Consider the following 25214-nt stretch of genomic DNA (forward strand, 5'->3'; position numbering starts at 1 on the left):
CTCTGTCCTTGGGGCACTCTGTCCTTGGGGCACACTCTGTCTTTGGGGCACACTCTGTCCTTAGGGCACTCTGTCCTTGGGGCACACTCTGTCCTTGGGGCACACTCTGTCCTTGGGGCACTCTGTCCTTGGGGCACACTCTGTCCTTGGGGCACTCTGTCCTTGGGGCACTCTATCCTTGGGGCACTGTGTCCTTGGGGCACTCTGTCCTTGGGGCACTCTATCCTTGGGGCACTGTGTCCTTGGGGCACACTATGTCCTTGGGGCACTGTGTCCTTGGGGCACTCTGTCCTTGGGGCACTGTGTCCTTGGGGCACACTATGTCCTTGAGGCACTCTGTCCTTGGGGCACTGTGTCCTTGGGGCACACTATGTCCTTGGGGCACTCTGTCCTTGGGGCACTCTATCCTTGGGGCACTCTGTCCTTGGGGCACACTCTGTCCTTGGGGCACTCTGTCCTTGGGGCACTCTATCCTTGGGGCACACTCTGCCCTTGAGGCACTGTGTCCTTGGGGCACACTATGTCCTTGAGGCACTCTGTCCTTGGGGCACTCTGTCCTTGGGGCACACTCTGTCCTTGGGGCACTCTGTCCTTGGGGCACTCTGTCCTTGGGGCACTCTGTCCTTGGGGCACTCTGTCCTTGGGGCACTCTGTCCTTGGGGCACACTCTGTCCTTGGGGCACACTCTGTCCTTGGGGCACTCTGTCCTTGGGGCACTCTGTCCTTGGGGCACTCTGTCCTTGGGGCACTCTGTCCTTGGGGCACACTCTGTCCTTGGGGCACACTCTGTCCTTGGGGCACTCTGTCCTTGGGGCACTCTGTCCTTGGGGCACTCTGTCCTTGGGGCACTCTGTCCTTGGGGCACTCTGTCCTTGGGGCACACTCTGTCTTTGGGGCACACTTTGTCCTTGGGGCACACTCTGTCCTTGGGGCACTCTGCCCTTGGGGGCACTCTGTCCTTGGGGCACACTCTGTCTTTGGGGCACACTTTGTCCTTGGGGCACACTCTGTCCTTGGGGCACTCTGCCCTTGGGGGCACTCTGTCCTTGGGGCACACTCTGTCCCTGGGGCACTCTGTCCTTGGGGCACACTCTTTCCTTGGGGCACTCTGTCCTTGGGGCACTCTGTCCTTGGGGCACTCTGTCCTTGGGGCACACTCTTTCCTTGGGGCACTCTGTCCTTGGGGCACAGAGCCTTGGGGCACTCTGTCCTTGGGGCACACTCTGTCCTCGGGGCACTCTGTCCTTGAGGCAAACTCTGTTTCTGGGGCACACTCTGTCCTTTGGGCACTCTGTCCTTGGTGCACTCTGTCCTTGGGGAACACTCTGTCCTTGGGGCAATATGTCTGCGGAACACTCTGTCCTTGGGGCACTCTGTCCTTGGGGCACTCTGTCCTGAGGCACTCTGTCCTTAAGACACTCTGTCCTTGGGGGCACTCTGTCCTTGGGGAACACTCTGTCCTTGGGGAACACTCTGTCCTTGAGAACACTTTGTCCTTGGAGCCCTCTGTCCTAGAGACACTCTGTCCTTGGGGAACACTCTGTCCTTGGGGCACTCTGTCCTTGGAGCACTCTGTCCTTAGGGCACTCTGGTCCTTGGGGCACTCTGGTCCTTGGGGCACTCTGTCCATGGGGCACTCTGTCCTTGGGGTATTCTATCCTTAGGGCACTCTGGTCCTTAAGGCACTCTGGTCCTTGGGGCACTCTGTCCTTAGGACACTCTGGTCCTTGGGGCACTCTGGTCCTTGGGGCACTCTATCCATGGGGCACTCTGTCCTTGGGGCACTATATCCTTAGGGCACTCTGGTCCTTAAGGCACTCAGGTCCTTGGGGCACTCTGGTCCTTGGGGCACTCTGGTCCTTGGGGCACTCTGGTCCTTGGGGCACTCTGGTCCTTGGGGCACTCTGTCCTTGGGGCACTCTGTCCTTGGGGCCCACTCAGGCCTTGGGGTACTCTGTCCATGGGGCACTCTGTCTTTGGGGCATTCTGGTCCTTAAGGCACTCAGGTCCTTGGGGCACTCTGGTCCTTGGGGCACTCTGGTCCTTGGGGCACTCTGGTCCTTGGGGCACTCTGGTCCTTGGGGCACTCTGGTCCTTGGGGCACTCTGGTCCTAGGGGCACTTAGCCCTTGGGGCACTCTGTCCATGAGGCACTCTGTCCTTGGGGCCCACTCAGGCCTTGGGGTACTCTGTCCATGGGGCACTCTGTCTTTGGGGCATTCTGGTCCTTAAGGCACCCTGGTCCTTAAGGTACTCTGGTCCATGGGGCACTCTGTCCTTGGGGCACTATATCCTTAGGGCACTCTGGTCCTTAAGGCACTCAGGTCCTTGGGGCACTCTGGTCCTTGGGGCACTCTGGTCCTTGGGGCACTCTGGTCCTTGGGGCACTCTGGTCCTTGGGGCACTCTGGTCCTAGGGGCACTTAGCCCTTGGGGCACTCTGTCCATGAGGCACTCTGTCCTTGGGGCCCACTCAGGCCTTGGGGTACTCTGTCCATGGGGCACTCTGTCTTTGGGGCATTTTGGTCCTTAAGGCACCCTGGTCCTTAAGGTACTCTGGTCCATGGGGCACTCTAGTCCTTGGGGCACTCTGGTCCTTGGGGCACTCTGGTCCTTAAGGCACTCTGGTCCTTGGGGGCAGTCTGGTCCTTGGGGCACTCTGGTCCTTAAGGCACTCTGGTCCTTGGGGGCACTCTGTCCTTGGGGCTCACTCAGGCCTTGGGGCACTCTGTCTTTGGGGCATTCTGGTCCTTAAGGCACTCTGGTCCTTGGGGCACTCTGTGCTTGGGGCACTCTGTCCTTGGGGCACTCTGTCTTTAAGGCACTCTGGTCCTTGGGGAACTCTGGTCCTTAGGGAACTCTGGTCCTTTGGGCACTCTGTCCTTGGGGCACTCTGGTCCTTGGGGTACTCTGTCCTTGGGGCACTCTGTCCTTGGGGTACTCTGTCCTTAAGGCACTCTGGTCCTTGGCGAACTCTGGTCATTTGGGCACTCTGTCCTTAGGGCACTCTGGTTCTTGGGGCACTCTGTCCTTGGGGCACTCTGTCCTTGGGGCATTCTGTCCTTAGGGCACTCTGGTCCTTGGGGCACTCTGGTCCTTGAAGCACTCTGTCCTTGTGGCACTCTGTCATTAGGGCACTCTATTCTTTCCAGCACTCTGGTACTTGGGACACTCTGTCCTTGGGGCACTCTGTCCTTGGGGCACTCTGTCCTTGGGGCACTCTGTCCTTGGGGCACTCTGTCCTTTGAACCTCTTTCCCATCCTCTCCCTCTTTCTGCCCTCTTCTCTCCCATTTTTCCCCTTCTCATCCCATCTGCCCATACTACTCCGCTCCCTTATTTTTTTCTCTCCTTCCTCATTCCCCTCTTTCGCCTCCTCCCTCTCTTTCAACCTTCATCCTTCCTCTCCTCTTTCACCCTCTACTCTTCTCCAGTTTCACCCCCTCTCTCTCTCGATATCTCCCCCACTCCCTGTTTCCCTTCTCCACTCCCCTTCACCTTCCCTTCCCCACTCTTATTCCTTCTCCCTCTTCCCCTCCAATTCCTCTTCTCCCATGTCATCACCCCATCTTCCCCCTACTCCTTGTTTTCATCACAGTGTTCTGGATGAATTCAGTTTTCCCCGTATTCCAGAACATCTTGAAAACGTCAGTAAAACTCTACGGAAAACACATCAGCGATTTCATTTAAGACAGCATGAAAATCTCAAGGCAATTGTAGGTGAAAGGGGGGGGGGGATTACAGATTTATATTTCTTAAAGTATTTAATTTAGGCTGCACACGAAAACCCTATGTCTGTCACACACCGCAGACTATTTCTACTGTAAAAGTTGGGTCAGGCTATCCTCAAGTATCAAGTATCAAACCTCCAATACTAGGTACCAGGAGGGGTACCCGGCGGTGCCAGGGACAGTTTGTCTCTACCAACCAGCCTCCCTCCCCCTCCACTTCATGCCTCTTCTCCCATCTCCTCCTTGATTCCCTCGTCCCCAACCCCTTGGTTCCACCCCCTTCGTCCTCCCCTGCTCGCCTGTCCCTTCGTCCATATCCTTGGGGCACTCTGGTCCTTAGGTCACTCTGTCCTTGGGGCACTCTGTCCTTGGGGCGCTCTGTCCTTGGGGGCACTCTGTCCTTTGGGTACTCTGGTCCTTAGGTCACTCTGTCCTTAGGTCACTCGGTCCTTGGGGGGACTCTGTCCTTGGGCCATTCAGGTTCTTGGGGCATTCTATGCTTGGGGCACTCGGTCCTTGGGGTAGTCTGTCCTTGGGGCACTCTGTCCTTGGGGCACTCTGTTCTTGGGGTACTCTGTCTTTGGGGCACTCGGCCCTTAGGGCACAGAGCCTTGGGGCACTCAGTCTTTGGTGCACTCTGTCCTTGGGGCACAGAGCCTTGGGGCACTTTGTCCTTGGGGCACAGAGCCTTAAGGCACTGCCCTTGGGGCAGCCAAGGATAAGGTGTCCTACACTAATATTATCATTGTTAATCCCAACAATTACAGAGATCCATTAGAAACATAAAATCCTACTAAGAGTTGTCACGTCTATAAATTACTCTTTGCTAATGCACTTACATATAATAGTGAAGGTTCACAGCAGTGCCAGGGATAGTCTCAACCAACCCCCCCTTCACCACTCTTTCTTCCCCTCTCCACACATTACCCTCTTTATTACCCTCTGTCCTCCTTTTGACTCATTTTCCTACCTCCATTCCCCTCTTCCTTGTCAGCCTCTTGGACTGGACGGTAGAGTGACGGACTCGCTTCATACAGGTCGGCGTTCAATCCCCGACCATCCAAGTGGAAGGACACCATTCCATCCCCCCGTCCGTTCCGTCCCAAATCCTCATCCTGGACCCTTCCCAGTGCTATAAAGCCGTAATGGCATGGCGCTTTCCCCTGATAATTAAAAAATTCCCTCTTCCTTCCTCTTCCCCCTTCTTCGTCACGCTCGCTACCCTCCCTCCCTTTCCCTTCCATCCTCGTATATACAGACTTTTCAGTGGTTAAAGAGAGTAGCCGGTTAAAGAATGGGTAACCGTCTGAATCCGGATCTCTGTCCCCTCTTCGCATGCTTTCACCGGCTTTCACACCTTTCACCCTTATGCAACCACTTGGGCTGGACGGAAGAGCGACGGTCTCGTTTCATGCAGGTCGGCGTTCAATTCCCGATCGTCCAAGTGGTTGGGCACCATTCCTCCCCCCCCCTCCCAGTCCCATCCCAAAAGTATATCCCGTACCCCTGGCCATTTTTCCTGAGAACTTGGGTGAGGTTAGCCATAAGCGTCTGGCCTCCAACTCTTTACAGATATTATCTTCTATATTATGGATTACATGTTCCTTATTTAAACATTAATGGCAAATAATTATATTTTGTAATTCTCTGTAATGGGTTACGGTAAGGGGGGTTTAGAATATGATAGAGACGATTTGTGACGATTTGTAATAAAAACACATTATGTGTTGCTTTTTTTTCTCATTTATTATTCGGCATACGATTACTGCCTAAACGAGCACGGGTTATTGTCTAGACTTTGTTTACTGTCTAAAGTTGCTCACGATTCTGTTTAGCACATATTTACTGTACTAAATAACTCGGGTTCTTGTTTGGTACAATTTTGCTGCTCATAAAACATAAAAGGACAATCGAGGCCACAGAAAACAAGCATTGTCAACAAACAGGTTCACGGGAGGCAGAGCAGACCACATGAATCTTGATGAGAAGAGATCATAGGGATTTGCTGTAAAGACAAGAAGAATCCTCGCGAGCACCATGAGCTTAGGGTGTAACGTTGTTTTAGAGGTGTCAACTGTTTTGCTCTCACTCTCTCTCTCTCTCTTTCTCTCTCTCTCTCTCTCTCTCTCTCTCTCTCTCTCTCTCTCTCTCTCTCTCTCTCTCTCTCTCTCTCTCTCTGTCTCTCTCTCTCTGTCTCTCTCTCTCTCTCTCTCTCTCTCTCTCTCTCTCTCTCTCTCTCTCTCTCTCTCTCTCTCTCTCTCTCTCTCTCTCTCACTCACTCTCTCATTCTCTCTCTCTCTCTCTCTCTCTCTCTCTCTCTCTCTCTCTCTCTCTCTCTCTGTCTCTCTCTCTCTCTCTCTCTCTCTCTCTCTCTCTCTCTCTCTCTCTCTCTCTCTCTCACTCACTCTCTCATTCTCTCTCTCTCTCTCTCTCTCTCTCTCTCTCTCTCTCTCTCTCTCTCTCTCTCTCTCTCTCTCTCTCTGTCTCTCTCTCTCTCTCTCTCTCTCTCTCTCTCTCTCTCTCTCTCTCTCTCTCTCTCTCTCTCTCTCTCTCTCACTCACTCACTCTCTCATTCTCTCTCTCTCTCTCTCTCTCTCTCTCTCTCTCTCTCTCTCTCTCTCTCTCTCTCTCTCTCATTCTCTCATTCTCTCATTCTCTCTCTCTCTCTCTCTCTCTCTCTCTCTCTCTCTCTCTCTCTCTCTCTCTCTCTCTCTCTCTCTCTCTCTCTCTCTCTCTCTCTCACTCACTCTCTCATTCTCTCTCTCTCTCTCTCTCTCTCTCTCTCTCTCTCTCTCTCTCTCTGTCTCTCTCTCTCTCTCTCTCTCTCTCTCTCTCTCTCTCTCTCTCTCTCTCTCTCTCTCTCTCTCTCTCTCACTCTCTCACTCTCTCATTCTCTCTCTCTCTCTCTCTCTCTCATTTGAATGTCTGCTCTTACTCTCCAATGTCCTTATTCTCTCTTCCCTCCCTCTGTATTCTCTCTTCTTTATCTCTATTTTTTTTAATCCACTCTTCTATGGATTCTAACTTCTCTCCCTTCATTTTCACCTAAAGTTCTCTGCTCTCTTTAATTGTAGTATATGCCATATATTTAATTTCTCTCATAGATGGTCAGTGAGGTAACTGAGCATCTTCAGGTATACAACAGAGTGATTGAGCAACGTGCTGGCGTAGTAGGTCCTTATCCACGCTACCAATAACCTAAATGATTCTGCCACGACAATCCCATATATCAGGCTTTAATTAACACCCTCGCAGCGGCATTAGCATCTCTGGTTCTCGCGGCCCGACGCGTATTGGGTTCTGTTGTCTGTCAAAGCAGAGATACGCTTTCCATAGCTGATTCGCTTGGAGATACGCTTCGCGTAATTTCGATCCATTTTTTCTTTTACTGTGATTGGATCAAGTGCATGCCGGAGAGATGTTGTGGCGGCCTTTTCTTCTTTATTATTGATATAAACTAATCACGGAATTCATAATCAAAGGAAGTGATTCAAACTTAGCAAAGGCCAAGACCCACACTAAAATTTTTGTTTTATATCAGATAGAAATCCCAACTGGAAACTTCGAAATAAAACCCAGCCCCCCACTGGAAACCTCCAAACTAGTCCCATCCCCCCCACTGGAAACTTGCAGACTAGTCCCATTACCCTCCACTGGAAACCTCCAAACTAGTCACATCCCCCACTAGAAACCTCCAAACTAGACCCAGCCCGCCCACAGGAAACCTCCAAACTAGTCCCAGCCCCCCCCCACTGGAAACCTCCAAACTAGTCCCAGACCCCCCACTGGAAACCTCCAAACTAGTCCCAGACCCCCACTAGAAACCTCCAAACTAGTCCCAGCCCCCCCACTGGAAACCTCCAAACTAGTCCCAGCCCCCTTAGAAACCTCCAAACTAGTCTCAGCTCCCCTGGAAACCTCCAAAATAGTCCCATCCTCCACTGGAAACCTCCAAACTAGTACCATCCTCCAATGGAAACCTCCAAACTTGTCCAATCCTCCAATGGAAACCTCCAAACTAGTCCTATCCTCTACTGGAAACCTCCAAACTAGTCCTATCCTCTACTGGAAACCTCCAAACTAGTCCTATTCTCTACTGGAAACCTCCAAACTAGTCCCATCCTCCACTGGAAACCTCCAAACTAGTCCCATCCTCCACTGGAAACCTCCAAACTAGTCTCGTCTCCCCCACTGGAAACCTCCAAACTAGTCCCCCCTCCCTTTTACCCACTGGAAACCTAACCTGTTGTTCCCAAAGTGCATCAATGAAGTCCGGTACATGGATAGGCTCGCTCGGGTGCTATATATTATAACTCTCTAGATTTAGATTTTCTTTCTTAGTTTGAATGAGCCCGTGATATAATGACCTGAGTATTGATTTCGTTTCAGGATTCATCATTTTTTTGTGACTATACAATTATAATTTAACATTAGTTAGTCATCATGATGAGTAAGTTTAGGGAAAAATTTACACTGATGTCTCATGTCCAAGCATAATTAAATTCCAGAAAGAATGACTTCAGAGAAAAAGTAGGTAATTATAAAGGGGTTATTAATGGCCAGCTGAGGTCATTTACCATAGTTTCTCATTATGATTTACGTTTTCTATGTACCTCACCGACCACCTACTACGCTACGTCCTCGTAACAAACTGTCATAAATTTACAATATTGCATTAAATTCACTTCCGTCAAGACTTATTGCTCTGTTCACCTTCTGTTCAGCTTTTTAAAAACAACAAACACGCCAATGTTTACCTGCGTGCGGCACAAACTCGAATTAAGTGGTAGGTTCTGTAGCGCAATAGCGTACGTCCTCTGCTTGCTACCGAGGCCTGCGGGTTCGATCTACAAGACGGGAAATAAGAGACCGTTGGACAAGTTTCCTTTTACGTAATGCCGCTCTTCACCTAGTAGTAAAAAGATATCAGTTGTTTTTGACAGCTGTTGTGGGATACAGCCTACAGAAAGTCTTCAGTAGACTTTATATAATAATAATAATAATAATAATGATAATAATAATTTATTTAGGTAAGTATATACTCTTGATAGAGGTAAGTATATACTAGGCCTAAACCCGCACAGCGCTTCGAGCAATGTTTGTGGACCGATGACCAAGCCTTACAGAGCGTGATAGGTCTATAAGGCTCGCTGTCACTATGACAGCGTGGAGTTAAAATTATCATTCTATAAGATATACAAAGGATAACTTTGTAGAGGGTATATACTGAGAAGGCACAATATTCATATTCTCATTACAGCCACTGTGAGCGCGCACCATGTCGGGCGACATATAGTTCATACTCTGCTGTAGAGAGTCTACATTATATAACATTTGGTGGAACATGCAGAGAACGATCTCTGATGGAATGGAGGGAAGGAATAGTAACACTCAATCATTTGTACCATCGGGGATCGAACGCCGACCTGCAGGAAGCCAGACCGTCACTGTACCGACAAAAGGTCCACAAGAACTTAAGGCGAGCAACATCAAAGGATTACGTCAAGTGACAGTATTACGTCAAGTGACAGTATTACGTCAAGTGACAGTATTACGTCAAGTGACAGTATTACGTCAAGTGACAGTATTACGTCAAGTGACAGTATTACGTCAAGTGACAGTATTACGTCAAGTGACAGTATTACGTCAAGTGACAGTATTACGTCAAGGGACAGTATTACGTCAATCGACAGTATTACGTCAAGCGACAGTATTACGTCAAGCGACAGTATTACGTCAAGCGACAGTATTACGTCAAGTGACAGTATTACGTCAAGTGACAGTATTACGTCAAGCGACAGTATTACGTCAAGCGACAGTATTACGTCAAGCGACAGTATTACGTCAAGCGACAGTATTACGTCAAGCGACAGTATTACGTCAAGTGACAGTATTACGTCAAGTGACAGTATTACGTCAAGTGACAGTATTACGTCAAGTGACAGTATTACGTCAAGCGACTGTATTACGTCAAGTGACAGTATTACGTCAAGCGACAGTATTACGTCAAGTGACAGTATTACGTCAAGCGACAGTGACAGTATTACGTCAAGCGACAGAATTACGTCAAGTGACAGTATTACGTCAAGCGACAGTATTACGTCAAGTGACAGTATTACGTCAAGCGACAGTATTACGTCAAGTGACAGTATTACGTCAAGCGACTGTATTACGTCAAGTGACAGTATTACATCAAGCAACAGTATTACGTCAAGCGACTGTATTACGTCAAGCGACAGTATTACGTCAAGTGACAGTATTACGTCAAGTGACAGTATTACGTCAAGTGACAGTATTATGTCAAGCGACAGTATTACGTCAAGCGACAGTATTACGTCAAGCGACAGTATTACGTCAAGTGACAGTATTACGTCAAGTGACAGTATTACGTCAAGTGACAGTATTACGTCAAGTGACAGTATTACGTCAAGTGACAGTATTACGTCAAGCGACTGTATTACGTCAAGTGACAGTATTACGTCAAGCGACAGTATTACGTCAAGTGACAGTATTACGTCAAGCGACAGTGACAGTATTACGTCAAGCGACAGAATTACGTCAAGTGACAGTATTACGTCAAGCGACAGTATTACGTCAAGTGACAGTATTACGTCAAGCGACAGTATTACGTCAAGTGACAGTATTACGTCAAGCGACTGTATTACGTCAAGTGACAGTATTACGTCAAGCAACAGTATTACGTCAAGCGACTGTATTACGTCAAGCGACAGTATTACGTCAAGTGACAGTATTACGTCAAGTGACAGTATTACGTCAAGTGACAGTATTACGTCAAGTGACAGTACTATGTCAAGCGACAGTATTACGTCAAGTGACAGTATTACGTCAAACGACAGTATTACGTCAAGTGACAGTATTATGTCAAGCGACAGTATTACGTCAAGTGACAGTATTATGTCAAGCGACAGGATTATGTCAAGTGACAGTATTACGTCAAGCGACAGTATTACGTCAAGCGACAGTATTACGTCAAGCGACAGTATTACGTCAAGCGACAGTGACAGTATTACGTCAAGCGACAGAATTACGTCAAATGACAGTATTACGTCAAGCGACAGTATTACGTCAAGTGACAGTATTACGTCAAGCGACAGTATTACGTCAAGTGACAGTATTACGTCAAGCGACAGTATTACGTCAAGTGACAGTATTACGTCAAGCGACAGTATTACGTCAAGTGACAGTATTACGTCAAGTGACAGTATTACGTCAAGTGACAGTATTACGTCAAGCGACAGTATTACGTCAAGTGACAGTATTACGTCAAGCGACAGTATTACGTCAAGTGACAGTATTACGTCAAGCGACAGTATTACGTCAAGTGACAGTATTACGTCAAGCAACAGTATTACGTCAAGTGACAGTATTACGTCAAGCGACAGTATTACGTCAAGTGACAGTATTACGTCAAGCGACAGTATTACGTCAAGTGACAGTATTACGTCAAGCGACAGTATTACGTCAAGCGACAGTATTACGTCAAGCGACTGTATTACGTCAAGTGACAGTATTACGTCAAGCGACTGTATTACGTCAAGTGACAGTATTACGTCAAGCGACTGTATTACGTCAAGTGACAGTATTACGTCAAGTGACAGTATTACGTCAAGTGACAGTATTACGTCAAGTGACAGTATTACGTCAAGTGACAGTATTACGTCAAACGACAGTATTACGTCAAGTGACAGTATTATGTCAAGCGACAGTATTACGTCAAGTGACAGTATTATGTCAAGCGACAGGATTATGTCAAGTGACAGTATTACGTCAAGCGACAGTATTACGTCAAGCGACAGTATTACGTCAAGCGACAGTGACAGTATTACGTCAAGCGACAGAATTACGTCAAGTGACAGTATTACGTCAAGCGACAGTATTACGTCAAGTGACAGTATTACGTCAAGCGACAGTATTACGTCAAGTGACAGTATTACGTCAAGCGACAGTATTACGTCAAGTGACAGTATTACGTCAAGTGACAGTATTACGTCAAGTGACAGTATTACGTCAAGTGACAGTATTACGTCAAGTGACAGTATTACGTCAAGTGACAGTATTACGTCAAGTGACAGTATTACGTCAAGCGACAGTATTACGTCAAGTGACAGTATTACGTCAAGTGACAGTATTACGTCAAGTGACAGTATTACGTCAAGTGACAGTATTACGTCAAGTGACAGTATTACGTCAAGCGACAGTATTACGTCAAGTGACAGTATTACGTCAAGCGACAGTATTACGTCAAGTGACAGTATTACGTCAAGCGACAGTATTACGTCAAGTGACAGTATTACGTCAAGTGACAGTATTACGTCAAGTGACAGTATTACGTCAAGCGACAGTATTACGTCAAGTGACAGTATTACGTTAATGACAGGAATATGTCAGGTGACAGGAGACGCAGAGGGACATAAGGAAAGCAAGACCTACAATTACCCAATCAATGTGCAACATTTCACAAGGCGTAGCAAAGGTGTACGTGGGACCAGTCAGCTTGGAGAGTAAGCAGCAGGGGAATGTCCCCTTCAATACCCACGAAGTAAGCAAGGTGTGTCCTATATCCTTGTCAAGGGCCATTTCCCACAGTCTATACCATTGACAGGAGGACCGCCACGGGGACAAGGCGCCTGTATGTGTGTGTACAGTTTGTGACCCGTCATCACCTGTCATCGACTCGTCATCGACCGTGCCAAGAGCCCCGAATTGTATAATTAAGAATTCTTTAGAAATTCAAATAAAGAACAAACAATTCAAATAAATAAATATTTATTCAAGTCAGTATTGGCATCTAACAACCACATGATGTGAAGTGTTAAAAAAAGACTCCATTGTCACGTGAGCACTGCGGGAGTCGACCCCAGTAACGACGGACCCCTCGCGCGTGTAGAGCAGCTGACAAGAGGGGTGAAGAGAGCATATATAATCGCAAGAAGCTCTGTCGTAAGGAAGCTGGTCTACAGAGCAATAGAGGGAGAATGTCGACTGAAAATGTCCCAAGCAAAACAGGCAGTGTTGAGGAGTAGGAGCATGAGCCTTCACTGGGTGGCACACGGCCTTGGCCCATTTCACAAACGGCCCCACGCGGGGGCCCTCCATGGGGGCCCTCCAAGGGTGCCCTTCATGAGGGCCCTCCATAGTGGCCTTTCATGAGGGCCCTCCATGGGGGTCCTCCATAGAGGCCCTTCATTGGCCCCTCCATAGGGGCCATCCATGGGGGCCCCTCCATAGGGGCCATCCATGGGGCCCCTCCATAGGGGCCCTCCATAGGGGCCCTCCATGAGGCCCTCCATAGGGGCCAGGTTGGCAACGACACGAGAGGGAGAGACCGCAGCGTGAACCGCGAGAATCTGGCAAATGGGCCATCCTGGTAGTAGAGGAAGGGGGAGAGGAAACAGAGGTCCACCAGAGGGACAATATAGGTAATGCTTGACTCAATTAAGCGAGAAGTAGCGAAGGCAGTACCGATATCGATTATCCAAATCGATATAAATATGCTCCTAACTTTAGCCATGAAAGAGAATGCGGATTTGTTTTTATGTTTGGGAGGATAACACAACGTAGATTAGTTGTTTTGCATCTGAACTCCAGCACCTTGGATAGTAAACTTCCCAATGCCATTGTTACCAGAATAATAAGCTAATATTGATAGGTAAGAACCAATTGGAAAGAAATGTTTGAGAATAAATAATACCCATTATGCTAGTTAGGCAAATCTGGCCCTTGCTTACTAGGCGCCAAGCTTTGTAGTGTGGTTACTGGGAGCGTCTTGGTGAGAGAGCTTGAATGGTCCCCAAGACAATATGTCATTAAGATCCCTATGGCCCGACCAGGATTCGAACCTGCATTACCATGGCTCACCCCACTGACCTACACAGTCTTTGATGTGACACTGTGACACACAGCCAGTGATGTGATACTGTGATACACAGCCAGTGATGTGATACTGTGATATACAACCAGTGATGTGATACTGTGATACACAGCCAGTGATGTGATACTGTGATACACAGCCAGTGATGTGATACTGTGATATACAACCAGTGATGTGATACTGTGATACACAGCCAGTGATGTGATACTGTGATATACAACCAGTGATGTGATTCTGTGATACACAGCCAGTGATGTGATACTGTGATATACAACCAGTGATGTGATACTGTGATACACAGACAATGATGTGATACTGTGATATACAACCAGTGATGTGATGCTGTGATATACAACCAGTGATGTGATGCTGTGATATACAACCAGTGATGTGATACTGTGATATACAACCAGTGATGTGATACTGTGATATACAACCAGTGATGTGATACTGTGATACACAGCCAGTGATGTGATGCTGTGATATACAACCAGTGATGTGATGCTGTGATATACAACCAGTGATGTGATACTGTGATATACAACCAGTGATGTGATACTGTGATATACAACCAGTGATGTGATGCTGTGATATACAACCAGTGATGTGATACTGTGATATACAACCAGTGATGTGATACTGTGATATACAACCAGTGATGTGATACTGTGATATACAACCAGTGATGTGATACTGTGATATACAACCAGTGATGTGATACTGTGATATACAACCAGTGATGTGATACTGTGATATACAACCAGTGATGTGATACTGTGATATACAACCAGTGATGTGATACTGTGATACACAGCTAGTGATGTGATCGTTCTTCAGTTCGTTCAAATAGGCAATTTTTTTAAATAAAGCTTCGTGAAGTAAGCTTTTGTCAGTTTCAATACAATTTTCAAGCAAAATTCGTTTTATCTCGTCTTGTATTTACGAGTTTCTTGAGTTCTGGGATTTGAAGAATGAAGAAAGACAGATTTTCATGACGTAATTAATAACGCGTCCTCTTGAATAACACGCGCATTTTGATGTATAAATCAACCCCCCCCCCACCCCCTCCCTTCCGCCTCCTCCAAGGCCAAAAAACTGACGTACCACAAAAATCACAACAGATCGCGAACGTGACGTGATGTCCCGTTTTCTATTTCGTGGGCCCTCGAATCGGACAATTTAGTACGTCAGTTTAGTGACGTTGTAAGGGTACGGGCTGGATCATCGCTTGTAGAAACCTACAGAGACCAGGTAGCAAAAGGGTGGGGGAGGGTGCGTAAGGGACGTGTGTGGAGGATCCGCGGAACCAACGCAAGGCAAACGAAATATATTTCATATATTTTCACCAAAGTGCGTTGCAAGCACTTGGGAAACTGCCGGAGGGAGGGAGGGAGGGAGGGGGAAGGAAGACTTCCACTACCAGACATTTCGCAGCAGTCCTGTGTTTTTGGACCTGGCAGCTGCTGGCCCATTAGGGCTAAATGTGTTCTGTTTGTCAGGTAGGATTTACTGACTGCGATATCCTCCCCCCCCCCCCCGGTCCCCTCCCAACTGGGGTGAGCTCCTCCCATTAGTGCTGACACACTCCCCCTTCCTTTCTGCATATAGCAACCTGTAGGACGGAGCGGAGTAACAACACCACATATATGTGCAGGATTTTCTGGGTGATTACTGGGGAGTAGACCCTTTGTGGGATTAGGATATGAGGGTTGATTATACAGGGTGAATTATGTCGGGATTTGGATATTTTTTATAAGGATTATTAAAGGTGAACTTTGTAGGTTATGGATTTTGTTGAGAATTACTTAAAAATTTTAATTAATGGACGAGGGTTTTCGTGAGGTTTACTGAGATTCAGCAATGCTATAGAACTAAACCTTACTACAACAGTAAGATTTACTAACGTTACCACAGTAACTACCTGTGCTTACCCACTAAGCCCAGGATGGTAAATACTCTGAAGACTGGCAAGCTTGAGGCCTGCTTACAATAAATTAGTTTCACACATTAAGGCATCGTTTAGCTCCCTAAGTGTTTATGGTTTAAAGTTATTGTGTCAATCTTTATTGGCGTGAATTCCTTCATATTCTTATAGTCAGCTGTACAGACATCGTGAGCTTAGTAAAGCAACGTCTGACGAACTTAAACATTATTAAGCTGTCAGTAACGAGTAGTGACAATAGATCGCCTGTGCTAGAATTACGTTACTACTGAGTGATCATGAGGCGAAGGGAGAAGATCCAACCCGTCCTCCAAATAGAACGTCACATTTTGAAGCATACTCCACCGAAGGCCAAACAAATTGTCGTTCTAGAAAACGGCTGCGAGCGGCTGGCGAAATTGACATACTCTCCCATTTATTGTTTTGGTTCCTCTGGTAGGTTAGGATAAGGGCACTTTAGTACAACAGTTTCTTGACGTTGGAAAAACCTCTGGAGGACGGGCTGGAGGATGAGAGATGCCCAATTGTACCACAACTTCCCAAGAAGGTGATCCAGATCCTCTCGCTTGCCAGGCAGGTTTCATAATTACTTCACCAAAAACTGTAAGCATAATGGATGAATTTTGGTTAAAAAAAACTTACTATGACTTACTACTTTGGTTTCTTACTATGACTCTGTGTATGTGTGTTCTTTCCACCAGCTTATTTATGCTTTGTTCTACCCCGTTGAGTTATTAATCCTGACATTTGAATCAGAGAGGCTGTGTGAAGTCTGTAATCATCTCACGAAGACAACAAACGCTTCCAACATCCCTAAACCTGCGTATTATATATAACGAAAAGCGGGACATCCTTTTCGTTCATCTTCAGCGCAATGAAAGCGGGCCGAGTACGAACCGAGACGAGATGAATAATTATCCAATGAAAAAGATGTCCCAGGAATATGCTATGGTCTAAAACTCCCGGAACTCTACCAAATCATGCAACAGGAAGCAAGTCAGCTCTACATTCACCTTTAGTCGGTGAAAGTAGCGTCTGTAGCTTCGACCTCACACTCATGGGGGCCACGGTTCGAGACACCTAGAGCTCAGGTGAATGGACCCTGGAAACATAAACCGAAATTGTCTCTATTTTCCGCTTGTTGCAACTTGTAATAAAGTTGTTACATCTTGGCTTAACGTGTTTATGACGTATTAGAACTTTTTACAACTTGCTATATTGGTTGTTATAACTGGTTAGGAAGTGTAAAAACTTGTTCGAACGTTGTACCAACGTCGTAGTTTCGGTGTGTGTTTGGCGGGGAATTCCTAATCATTTTTTTTTTGCCAGTCGCCTGTCTCTCAACTCCTCCAGCAGCGAGACTGGCTCGGGCGACACTATGAGGTACACCTGTACACTCCCCGTCAGCACCGCCTGCTGGACCCTCGCTGTCACCTTCGTAGCGGCTGCCACAGGGTAGTGGCTGCCACAGGGTAGTGGCTGTCACAGGGTAGTGGCTGCCACAGGGTAGTGGCTGCCACAGGGTAGTGGCTGCCACAGGGTAGTGGCTGCCACAGGGGAGTGGCTGTCACAGGGTAGTGGCTGCCACAGGGTAGTGGCTGCCACAGGGTTGTGGCTGCCACAGGGTAGTGGCTGTCACAGGGTAGTGGCTGCCACAGGGTAGTGGCTGCCACAGGGTAGTGGCTGCCACAGGGTAGTGGCTGCCACAGGGGAGTGGCTGTCACAGGGTAGTGGCTGCCACAGGGGAGTGGCTACCACAGGGTAGTGGCTGCCACAGGGTAGTGGCTGTCACAGGGTAGCGGCTGCCACAGGGTAGTGGCTGCCACAGGGTAGTGGCTGCCACAGAGTAGCGGCTGTCACAGGGTAGCGGCTGCCACAGGGTAGTGGCTGCCACAGGGTAGTGGCTGCCACAGGGTAGCGGCTGCCACAGGGTAGTGGCTGCCACAGGGTAGTGGCTGCCACAGGGTAGTGGCTGCCACAGGGTAGGGGCTGCCACAGGGTAGTGGCTGCTACAGGGTAGTGGCTGCCACAGGGTAGCGGCTGCCACAGGGTGGTGGCTGCCAAAGGGTAGCGGCTGCCACAGGGTAGTGGCTGCCACCGGGTAGTGGTTGCCACAGGGTAGTGGCTGCCACAGGGTAGTGGCTGCCACAGGGTAGTGGCTGCCAAAGGGTAGCGGCTGACACAGGGTAGTGGCTGCCACAGGGTAGTGGCTGCCAAAGGGTAGCGGCTGCCACAGGGTAGTGGCTGCCACAGGGTAGTGGTTGCCACAGAGTAGTGGCTGCCACAGGGTAGCAGCTGCTACAGGGTAGTGGCTGCCACAGGGTAGGGGCTGCCACAGGGTAGTGGCTGCCACAGGGTAGTGGCTGTCACAGGGTAGGGGCTGCCACAGGGTAGTGGCTGCCACAGGGTAGGGGCTGCCACAGGATAGGGGCTGCCACAGGGTAGTGGCAGCCACAGGGTAGTGGCTGCCACAGGGCAGGGGCTGCCACAGGGGAGGGGCTGCCACAGGGTAGTGGCTGCCACAGGGTAGTGGCTGCCACAGGGTAGTGGCTGCCACAGGTTAAGGGCTGCCACAGGGTAGTGGCTGCCACAGGTTAGGGGCTGCCACAGGGTATTGGCTGCCACAAGGTAGTGGCTGTCACAGGGTAGCGGCTGCAACAGGGTAGTGCCTGCCACAGGGTAGCGGCTGCCACAGGGTAGTGGCTGCCACAGGGTAGTGGCTGCCACAGGGTAGTGGCTGCCACAGGGTAGTGGCTGCCACATGGTAGTGGCTGCCACAGGGTAGTGGCTGCCACAGGGTAGTGGCTGCCACAGGGTAGTGGCTGCCACAGGGTAGTGGCTGCCACATGATAGGGGCTGCCACAGGGTAGTGGCTGCCAGAAGGTAGTGGCTGCCACAGGGTAGCGGCTGCCACATGGTAGTGGCTGCCACAGGGTAGCGGCTGCCACAGGGTAGCGGCTGCCACAGAATAGCGGCTGCCACAGGGTGGTGGCTGCCACAGGGAAGTGGCTGCCACAGGGTAGCCGCTGCCACAGGGTAGTGACTGCCACAGTGTAGTGGATGCCACAGGGTAGTGGCTGCCACAGGGTAGCGGCTGCCAAAAAGTAGTGGCTGCCACAGGGTAGCAGCTGCCACAAAGTAGTGGTTGCCACAGGGTAGCAGCTGCCACAGGGTAGTGGCTGCCACAGGGTAGCGGCTGCCAAAAAGTAGTGGCTGCCACAGGGTAGCGGCTGCCACAGGGTAGCAGCTGCCACAGGGTATTGGCTGCCTTGGGTAGTGGCTGCCACAAGGTAGCGGCTGTCACAGGGTAGCGACTGCCACAGGGTAGTAGCTGCCACAGGGTAGTGGCTGCCACAGGGTAGTGGCTGCCACATGGTAGTGGCTGCCACAGGGTAGCGGCTGCCTCAGGGTAGTGGCTGCCACAGGGTAGGGGCTGCCACAGGGTAGTGGCTGTAACAGGGTAGTGGCTGCCACAGGGTAGGGGCTGCCACAGGGTAGTGGCTGCCACAGGGTAGTGGCTGCCACAGGGTACGGGCTGCCACAGGGTAGTGGTTGCCACAGGGTAGTGGTTGCCAATGGGAAGTGGCTGCCACAGGGTAGCGGCTGCCACAGGGGTAGCGGCTGTAACGGGGAAGTGGTTGCCAAAGGGTAGTGGCTGTTACAGGGAAGCGGCTGCCACAGGGTAGCAGCTGCCACAGGGTAGCGGCTGCCACATGGGTAGCGGCTGCCACAGGGTAGTGGCTGCCACAGGGTAGTTGCTGCCACTGGGTAGCGGCTGCCACAGTGTAGTGGCTGCCACAGGGTAGCAGCTGCCACAGGGTAGTAGCTGCCACAATGTAGTGGCTGCCACAGGGTAGCGGCTGCCACAAGGGTAGCGGCTGCCACAGGGTAGTGGCTGCCACAGGGTAGTTGCTGCCACAGGGCAGTGGCTGCCACAGGGTAGTGGCTGCCATAGGGTAGCAGCTGCCACAGGGTAATGGCTGCCACAGGGTAGTGGCTGCCACAGGGTAGTGGCTGCCACAAGGTAATGGCTGCCACATGGTAGCGGCTGCCACATGGGTAGCGGCTGCCACAGGGTAGGGGCTGCCACAGGGTAGTTGCTGCCACAAGGTAATGGCTGCCACAGGGTAGTGGCTGCCACAGGGTAGTGGCTGCCACAGGGTAGTTGCTGCCACAGGGCAGTGGCTGCCACAGGGTAGTGGCTGCCATAGGGTAGCAGCTGCCACAGGGTAATGGCTGCCACAGGGTAGTGGCTGCCACAGGGTAGTGGCTGCCACAAGGTAATGGCTGCCACAGGGTAGTGGCTGCCACAGGGTAGTGGCTGCTACAAGGTAATGGCTGCCACAGGGATGCGGCTGCCACAGGGTAGTGGCTGCCACAAGGTAATGGCTGCCACAGGGTAGTGGCTGCCACAGGGTAGTGGCTGCCACAAGGTAATGGCTGCCACAGGGTAGTGGCTGCCACAGGGTAGCGGCTGCCACAGGGTAGTGGCTGCCACAGGGTAGTGGCTGCCACAAGGTAATGGCTGCCACAGGGTAGTGGCTGCCACAGGGTAGTGGCTGCCACAGGGTAGCGGCTGCCACATGGTAGTGGCTGCCACAGGGTAGCGGCTGCCACAGGGTAGCGGCTGCCACAGGGTTGCCGCTGCCACAGGGTAGTGACTGCCACAGTGTAGTGGATGCCACAGGGTAGTGGCTGCCACAGGGTAGCGGCTGCCAAAAAGTAGTGGCTGCCACAGGGTAGCAGCTGCCACAAAGTAGTGGTTGCCACAAGGTAGCAGCTGCCACAGGGTAGTGGCTGCCACAGGGTAGCGGCTGCCAAAAAGTAGTGGCTGCCACAGGGTAGCGGCTGCCACAGGGTAGCAGCTGCCACAGGGTATTGGCTGCCTTGGGTAGTGGCTGCCACAAGGTAGCGGCTGTCACAGGGTAGCGACTGCCACAGGGTAGTAGCTGCCACAGGGTAGTGGCTGCCACAGGGTAGTGGCTGCCACATGGTAGTGGCTGCCACAGGGTAGCGGCTGCCACAGGGTAGTGGCTGCCACAGGGTAGGGGCTGCCACAGGGTAGTGGCTGCCACAGGGTAGTGGCTGCCACAGGGTAGGGGCTGCCACAGGGTAGTGTCTGCCACAGGGTAGTGGCTGCCACAGGGTAGTGGCTGCCACAGGGTAGTGGCTGCCACAGGGTAGTGGCTGCCACAGGGTAGTGGCTGCCACAGGGTAGGGGCTGCCACAGGGTAGTGGTTGCCAATGGGAAGTGGCTGCCACAGGGTAGCGGCTGCCACAGGGGTAGCGGCTGTAACGGGGTAGTGGTTGCCAAAGGGTAGTGGCTGTTACAGGGAAGCGGCTGCCACAGGGTAGCAGCTGCCACAGGGTAGCGGCTGCCACATGGGTAGCGGCTGCCACAGGGTAGTGGCTGCCACAGGGTAGTTGCTGCCACTGGGTAGCGGCTGCCACAGTGTAGTGGCTGCCACAGGGTAGCAGCTGCCACAGGGTAGTGGCTGCCACAGTGTAGTGGCTGCCACAGGGTAGCGGCTGCCACAAGGGTAGCGGCTGCCACAGGGTAGTGGCTGCCACAGGGTAGTTGCTGCCACAGGGCAGTGGCTGCCACAGGGTAGTGGCTGCCATAGGGTAGCAGCTGCCACAGGGTAATGGCTACCACAGGGTAGTGGCTGCCACAGGGTAGTGGCTGCCACAGGGTAGTGGCTGCCACAAGGTAATGGCTGCCACAGGGTGGCGGCTGCCACAGGGTAGTGGCTGCCACAAGGTAATGGCTGCCACAGGGTAGTGGCTGCCACAGGGTAGTGGCTGCCACAGGGTAGTTGCTGCCACAGGGCAGTGGCTGCCACAGGGTAGTGGCTGCCATAGGGTAGCAGCTGCCACAGGGTAATGGCTGCCACAGGGTAGTGGCTGCCACAGGGTAGTGGCTGCCACAAGGTAATGGCTGCCACAGGGCAGTGGCTGCCACAGGGTAGTGGCTGCTACAAGGTAATGGCTGCCACAGGGATGCGGCTGCCACAGGGTAGTGGCTGCCACAAGGTAATGGCTGCCACAGGGTAGTGGCTGCCACAGGGTAGTGGCTGCCACAAGGTAATGGCTGCCACAGGGTAGTGGCTGCCACAGGGTAGCGGCTGCCACAGGGTAGTGGCTGCCACAGGGTAGTGGCTGCCACAAGGTAATGGCTGCCACAGGGTAGTGGCTGCCACAGGGTTGCGGCTGCCACAGGGTAGTGGCTGCCACAGGGTAGTGGCTGCCACAGGGTAGTGGCTGCCACAAGGTAATGGCTGCCACAGGGTAGTGGCTGCCACAGGGTTGCGGCTGCCACAGGGTAGTGGCTGCCACAGGGTAGTGGCTGCCACAGGGTAGTGGCTGCCACAAGGTAATGGCTGCCACAGGGTAGTGGCTACCACAGGGTTGCGGCTGCCACAGGGTAGTGGCTGCCACAGGGTAGTGGCTGCCACAGGGTAGTGGCTGCCACAGGGTTGCGGCTGCCACAGGGTAGTGGCTGCCACAGGGTTGCGGCTGCCACAGGGTAGTGGCTGCCACAGGGTAGTGGCTGCCACAGGGTTGCGGCTGCCACAGGGTAGTGGCTGCCACAGGGTTGCGGCTGCCACAGGGTAGTGGCTGCCACAGGGTTGCGGCTGCCACAGGGTAGTGGCTGCCACAGGGTAGTGGCTGCCACAGGGTTGCGGCTGCCACAGGGTAGTGGCTGCCACAGGGTTGCGGCTGCCACAAGGTAATGGCTGCCACAGGGTTGCGGCTGCCACAGGGTAGTGGCTGCCACAGGGTAGTAGCTGCCACAAGGTAATGGCTGCCACAGGGTAGCGGCTGCCACAGGGTATATACAGAGGTTTAGTTATACAAGCTCATGACATCCGTTAACTACATTTAGCCCATTTACATCATCGCTATCCTAAAGTAACGTATCACCATCTTAACTCCACAAACACTAATCTTACCAAATACAACACGGTAAATTAATCTTACGAGGCCCGATAAACGTAAAGCAACAAAATATTCCGAGATTATACCACGTTTAATTTAAAAGGTTTTACTTCAGTTCACCTTCCAATTCGTTGTGTTGAATCCTTAACCCGTCACCTGCATGCGTAGTTGGGACTAAACATCTTTCATTACCAAGAGTTTTTCTGAGGTAACCCAAAAAGTTTATATAATTTCATATTAGAACTTCTCACCTTTATTTATCAGTTTCAGCCCCAACAAGGGTTAGCATTAATCACCGTTTACATGCATCACAAATATGATATTATGGTTCTGATACTCACACATCTACTCTCAACCAACTTCACAACCTTTCATCTCAATGTTTTTTATCAGAGTTATCCATGACTCAAACAGACTCAGTCTCCAATAATAACTCCATGGAGTTATGAGGCTCCTTGATCCTCATAACTCTATGAGTTCGATACAGCCCTCACACCTCTAAACCTTCCCCCCCCCCCACCTGAGGTTAATGCAATCATGCACTCTTAGCTCTCTGGGCTCAATGTAGCCTACAAACCCCCCATAATGTAAGTTGCTCAATGCATCCGTCTGACTTGCAGAGCTCTCTGGACTCTTAACGACCCCCCAAACCCCTCAAAACTATCTGGGTTCATTGTTGCCCCAAATCTTCGTAACTCTCAAGGCTGCTATAACCCTCATTCTTCCTAACAGCTCACTTCGATCCATACGTCCTCATTCACTCCTCATATCTCCATTAGTTACCATTTGCCCCTCACTACTCCAGAACTCTGAGCAGTCTCTATTTACACAACCTCCTGAGCACTACGTCCTCACACTCACTCACAGCTCCCTGGGTACTCCGGCCTCACTTCTCACGGCCTCCCTGGGTACTGCTTCCTCACACTTCGCTGCGACACCCACCAGAACACACAAGGGACGCCTCACCGCGAATGAACCGAGAAATATTTCTTCCGCGCAGGTCGTAAATTGTTAAGGACTTCCATTTAGGCGGCCACAAGTTAGGGAAAACACTGTGCTTTCTTCGCTGCTTGTCTCGATCTTTCTCGCTAAAAGTCAAGAGAAATGGTGGCCTCGATAAATCTACCGAGCAGCTGCAGCTCTTGTTACGAGCCAAGCTAAGGTTTGCCACTCCCAGTAAACACTCCCCACATAAGGCGGGAATTTTCTGAATATTCGTACTTTAAAGCAACGTTGCAGCAACGAAATAATGTTTCAGAAAACGTTCTTGATAGGTTGTGTGTGTGTGTAATCACCTTGCTGTGCTTGCGGGGGTTGAGCTCTGGCTCATTGGTCTCGCCTCTCAACTGTCAATCAACTGGTGTACAGATTCCAGAGCCTAATGGGCTCTATCATATCTACATTTGAAACTGTGTATGGAGTCAGCCTCCACCACATCACTGCCTAATTCATTCCATTTGTGCTTACTTAATTGTGCTTGCGGGAGTTGAGCTTTGGCTCTTTGGTCCCACACCTTTCAACTGTCAATCAACTGGTGTACAGGTTCCTGAGCTTACTGGGCTCTATCATATCTACATTTGAAACTGTATATGGAGTCAGCCTCCACCACATCACTGCCTAAAGCATGCCATTTATTAACTACTCTGACACTGAAAAAATTCTTTCTAACGTCTCTGTGGCTCATTTTGGGTACTAAGTTTCCACCTGTGTCCCCTTGTTCGTGTTCCACCCGTGCTGAAGAGTTTGTCTTTGTCCACCCTGTCAATTCCCTCTGAGAATTTTGTAGGTGGTTATCATGTCTCCCCTTACTCTTCTGTTTTCCAGGGATGTGAGGTTCAGCTCCTTTAGCCTTTCCTCGTAGCTCATTCCTCTCAGTTCCGGGACGAGCCTGGTGGCATACCGCTGAATCTTCTCTAGCTTTGTCTTGTGTTTAACTAGGTATGGACTCCAGGCTGGAGCTGCATACTCCAGGATTGGTCTTACATAAGTGGTATACAGGGTTTTGAAAGATTCCTTACACAAGTTTCTAAAGGCAGTTCTTATGTTGGCTAGTCTAGCATATGCCGCTGATGATATTCTTTTGATGTGGGCCTCTGGGGACAGGTTCGGTGTGATATCAACCCCCAGATCCTTCTCTCTATTTGACTCTTGCAGGATTTCACCTCCCAGATGATACCTTGTGTTCAGCCTCCTGCTCCTTTCGCCTAATTTCATCACCTTACACTTTCCTGAGTTGAACTTTAGCAGCCATTTTCTAGATCACTCCTCCAGTTTATCCAGGTCATCCTGTAGTCTGTCTATCTTCATCCGTCTTGATTCTTCTCATAATTTTTGCATCATCAGCAAACATTGTGAGGAATGAGTCTATACCCTCCGGAAGATCGTTAACATATATTAGAAACCGGATGGGTCCAAGTACTGAGCCCTGTGGGACTCCGCTGGTGACATCTCGCCACTCTGATATCTCCCCTCCTCACCGTTACTCGCTGTTTCCTGTTGCTTAAGTACTCCCTTATCCACTGGAGCACCTTCCCTTTTACTCCTGCCTGTTGCTCCAACTTTTTTAACAGCCTTTTATGGGGTACTGTGTCAAAGTCTTTTTGACAGTCCATGAAAATGCAGTCCGCCCACCCTTCTCTTTCCTGCCTAATTTTTGTTGCCTGGTCATAAAATTCTATTAAACCTGTGAGGCACAATTTACCATCCCTGAACC

The 25214-nt window shown here is 50.6% G+C and overlaps 1 protein-coding gene across 1 annotated transcript; it reads right to left on the reverse strand.

Moving 5' to 3' along the window:
* Window positions 1–220: 220 nt before the first annotated feature.
* LOC123749344 (uncharacterized) lies at window positions 221–1630 on the reverse strand. Its single transcript, XM_045731442.2, has one exon. It carries the CDS (start codon window positions 1628–1630, stop codon window positions 221–223), a length of 1410 nt encoding a protein of 469 aa, XP_045587398.2.
* Window positions 1631–25214: the final 23584 nt, after the last annotated feature.

The sequence above is a fragment of the Procambarus clarkii genome, chromosome 11 (assembly GCF_040958095.1).
Source record: "Procambarus clarkii isolate CNS0578487 chromosome 11, FALCON_Pclarkii_2.0, whole genome shotgun sequence".
Taxonomy (NCBI): Eukaryota; Metazoa; Arthropoda; class Malacostraca; order Decapoda; family Cambaridae; genus Procambarus; species Procambarus clarkii.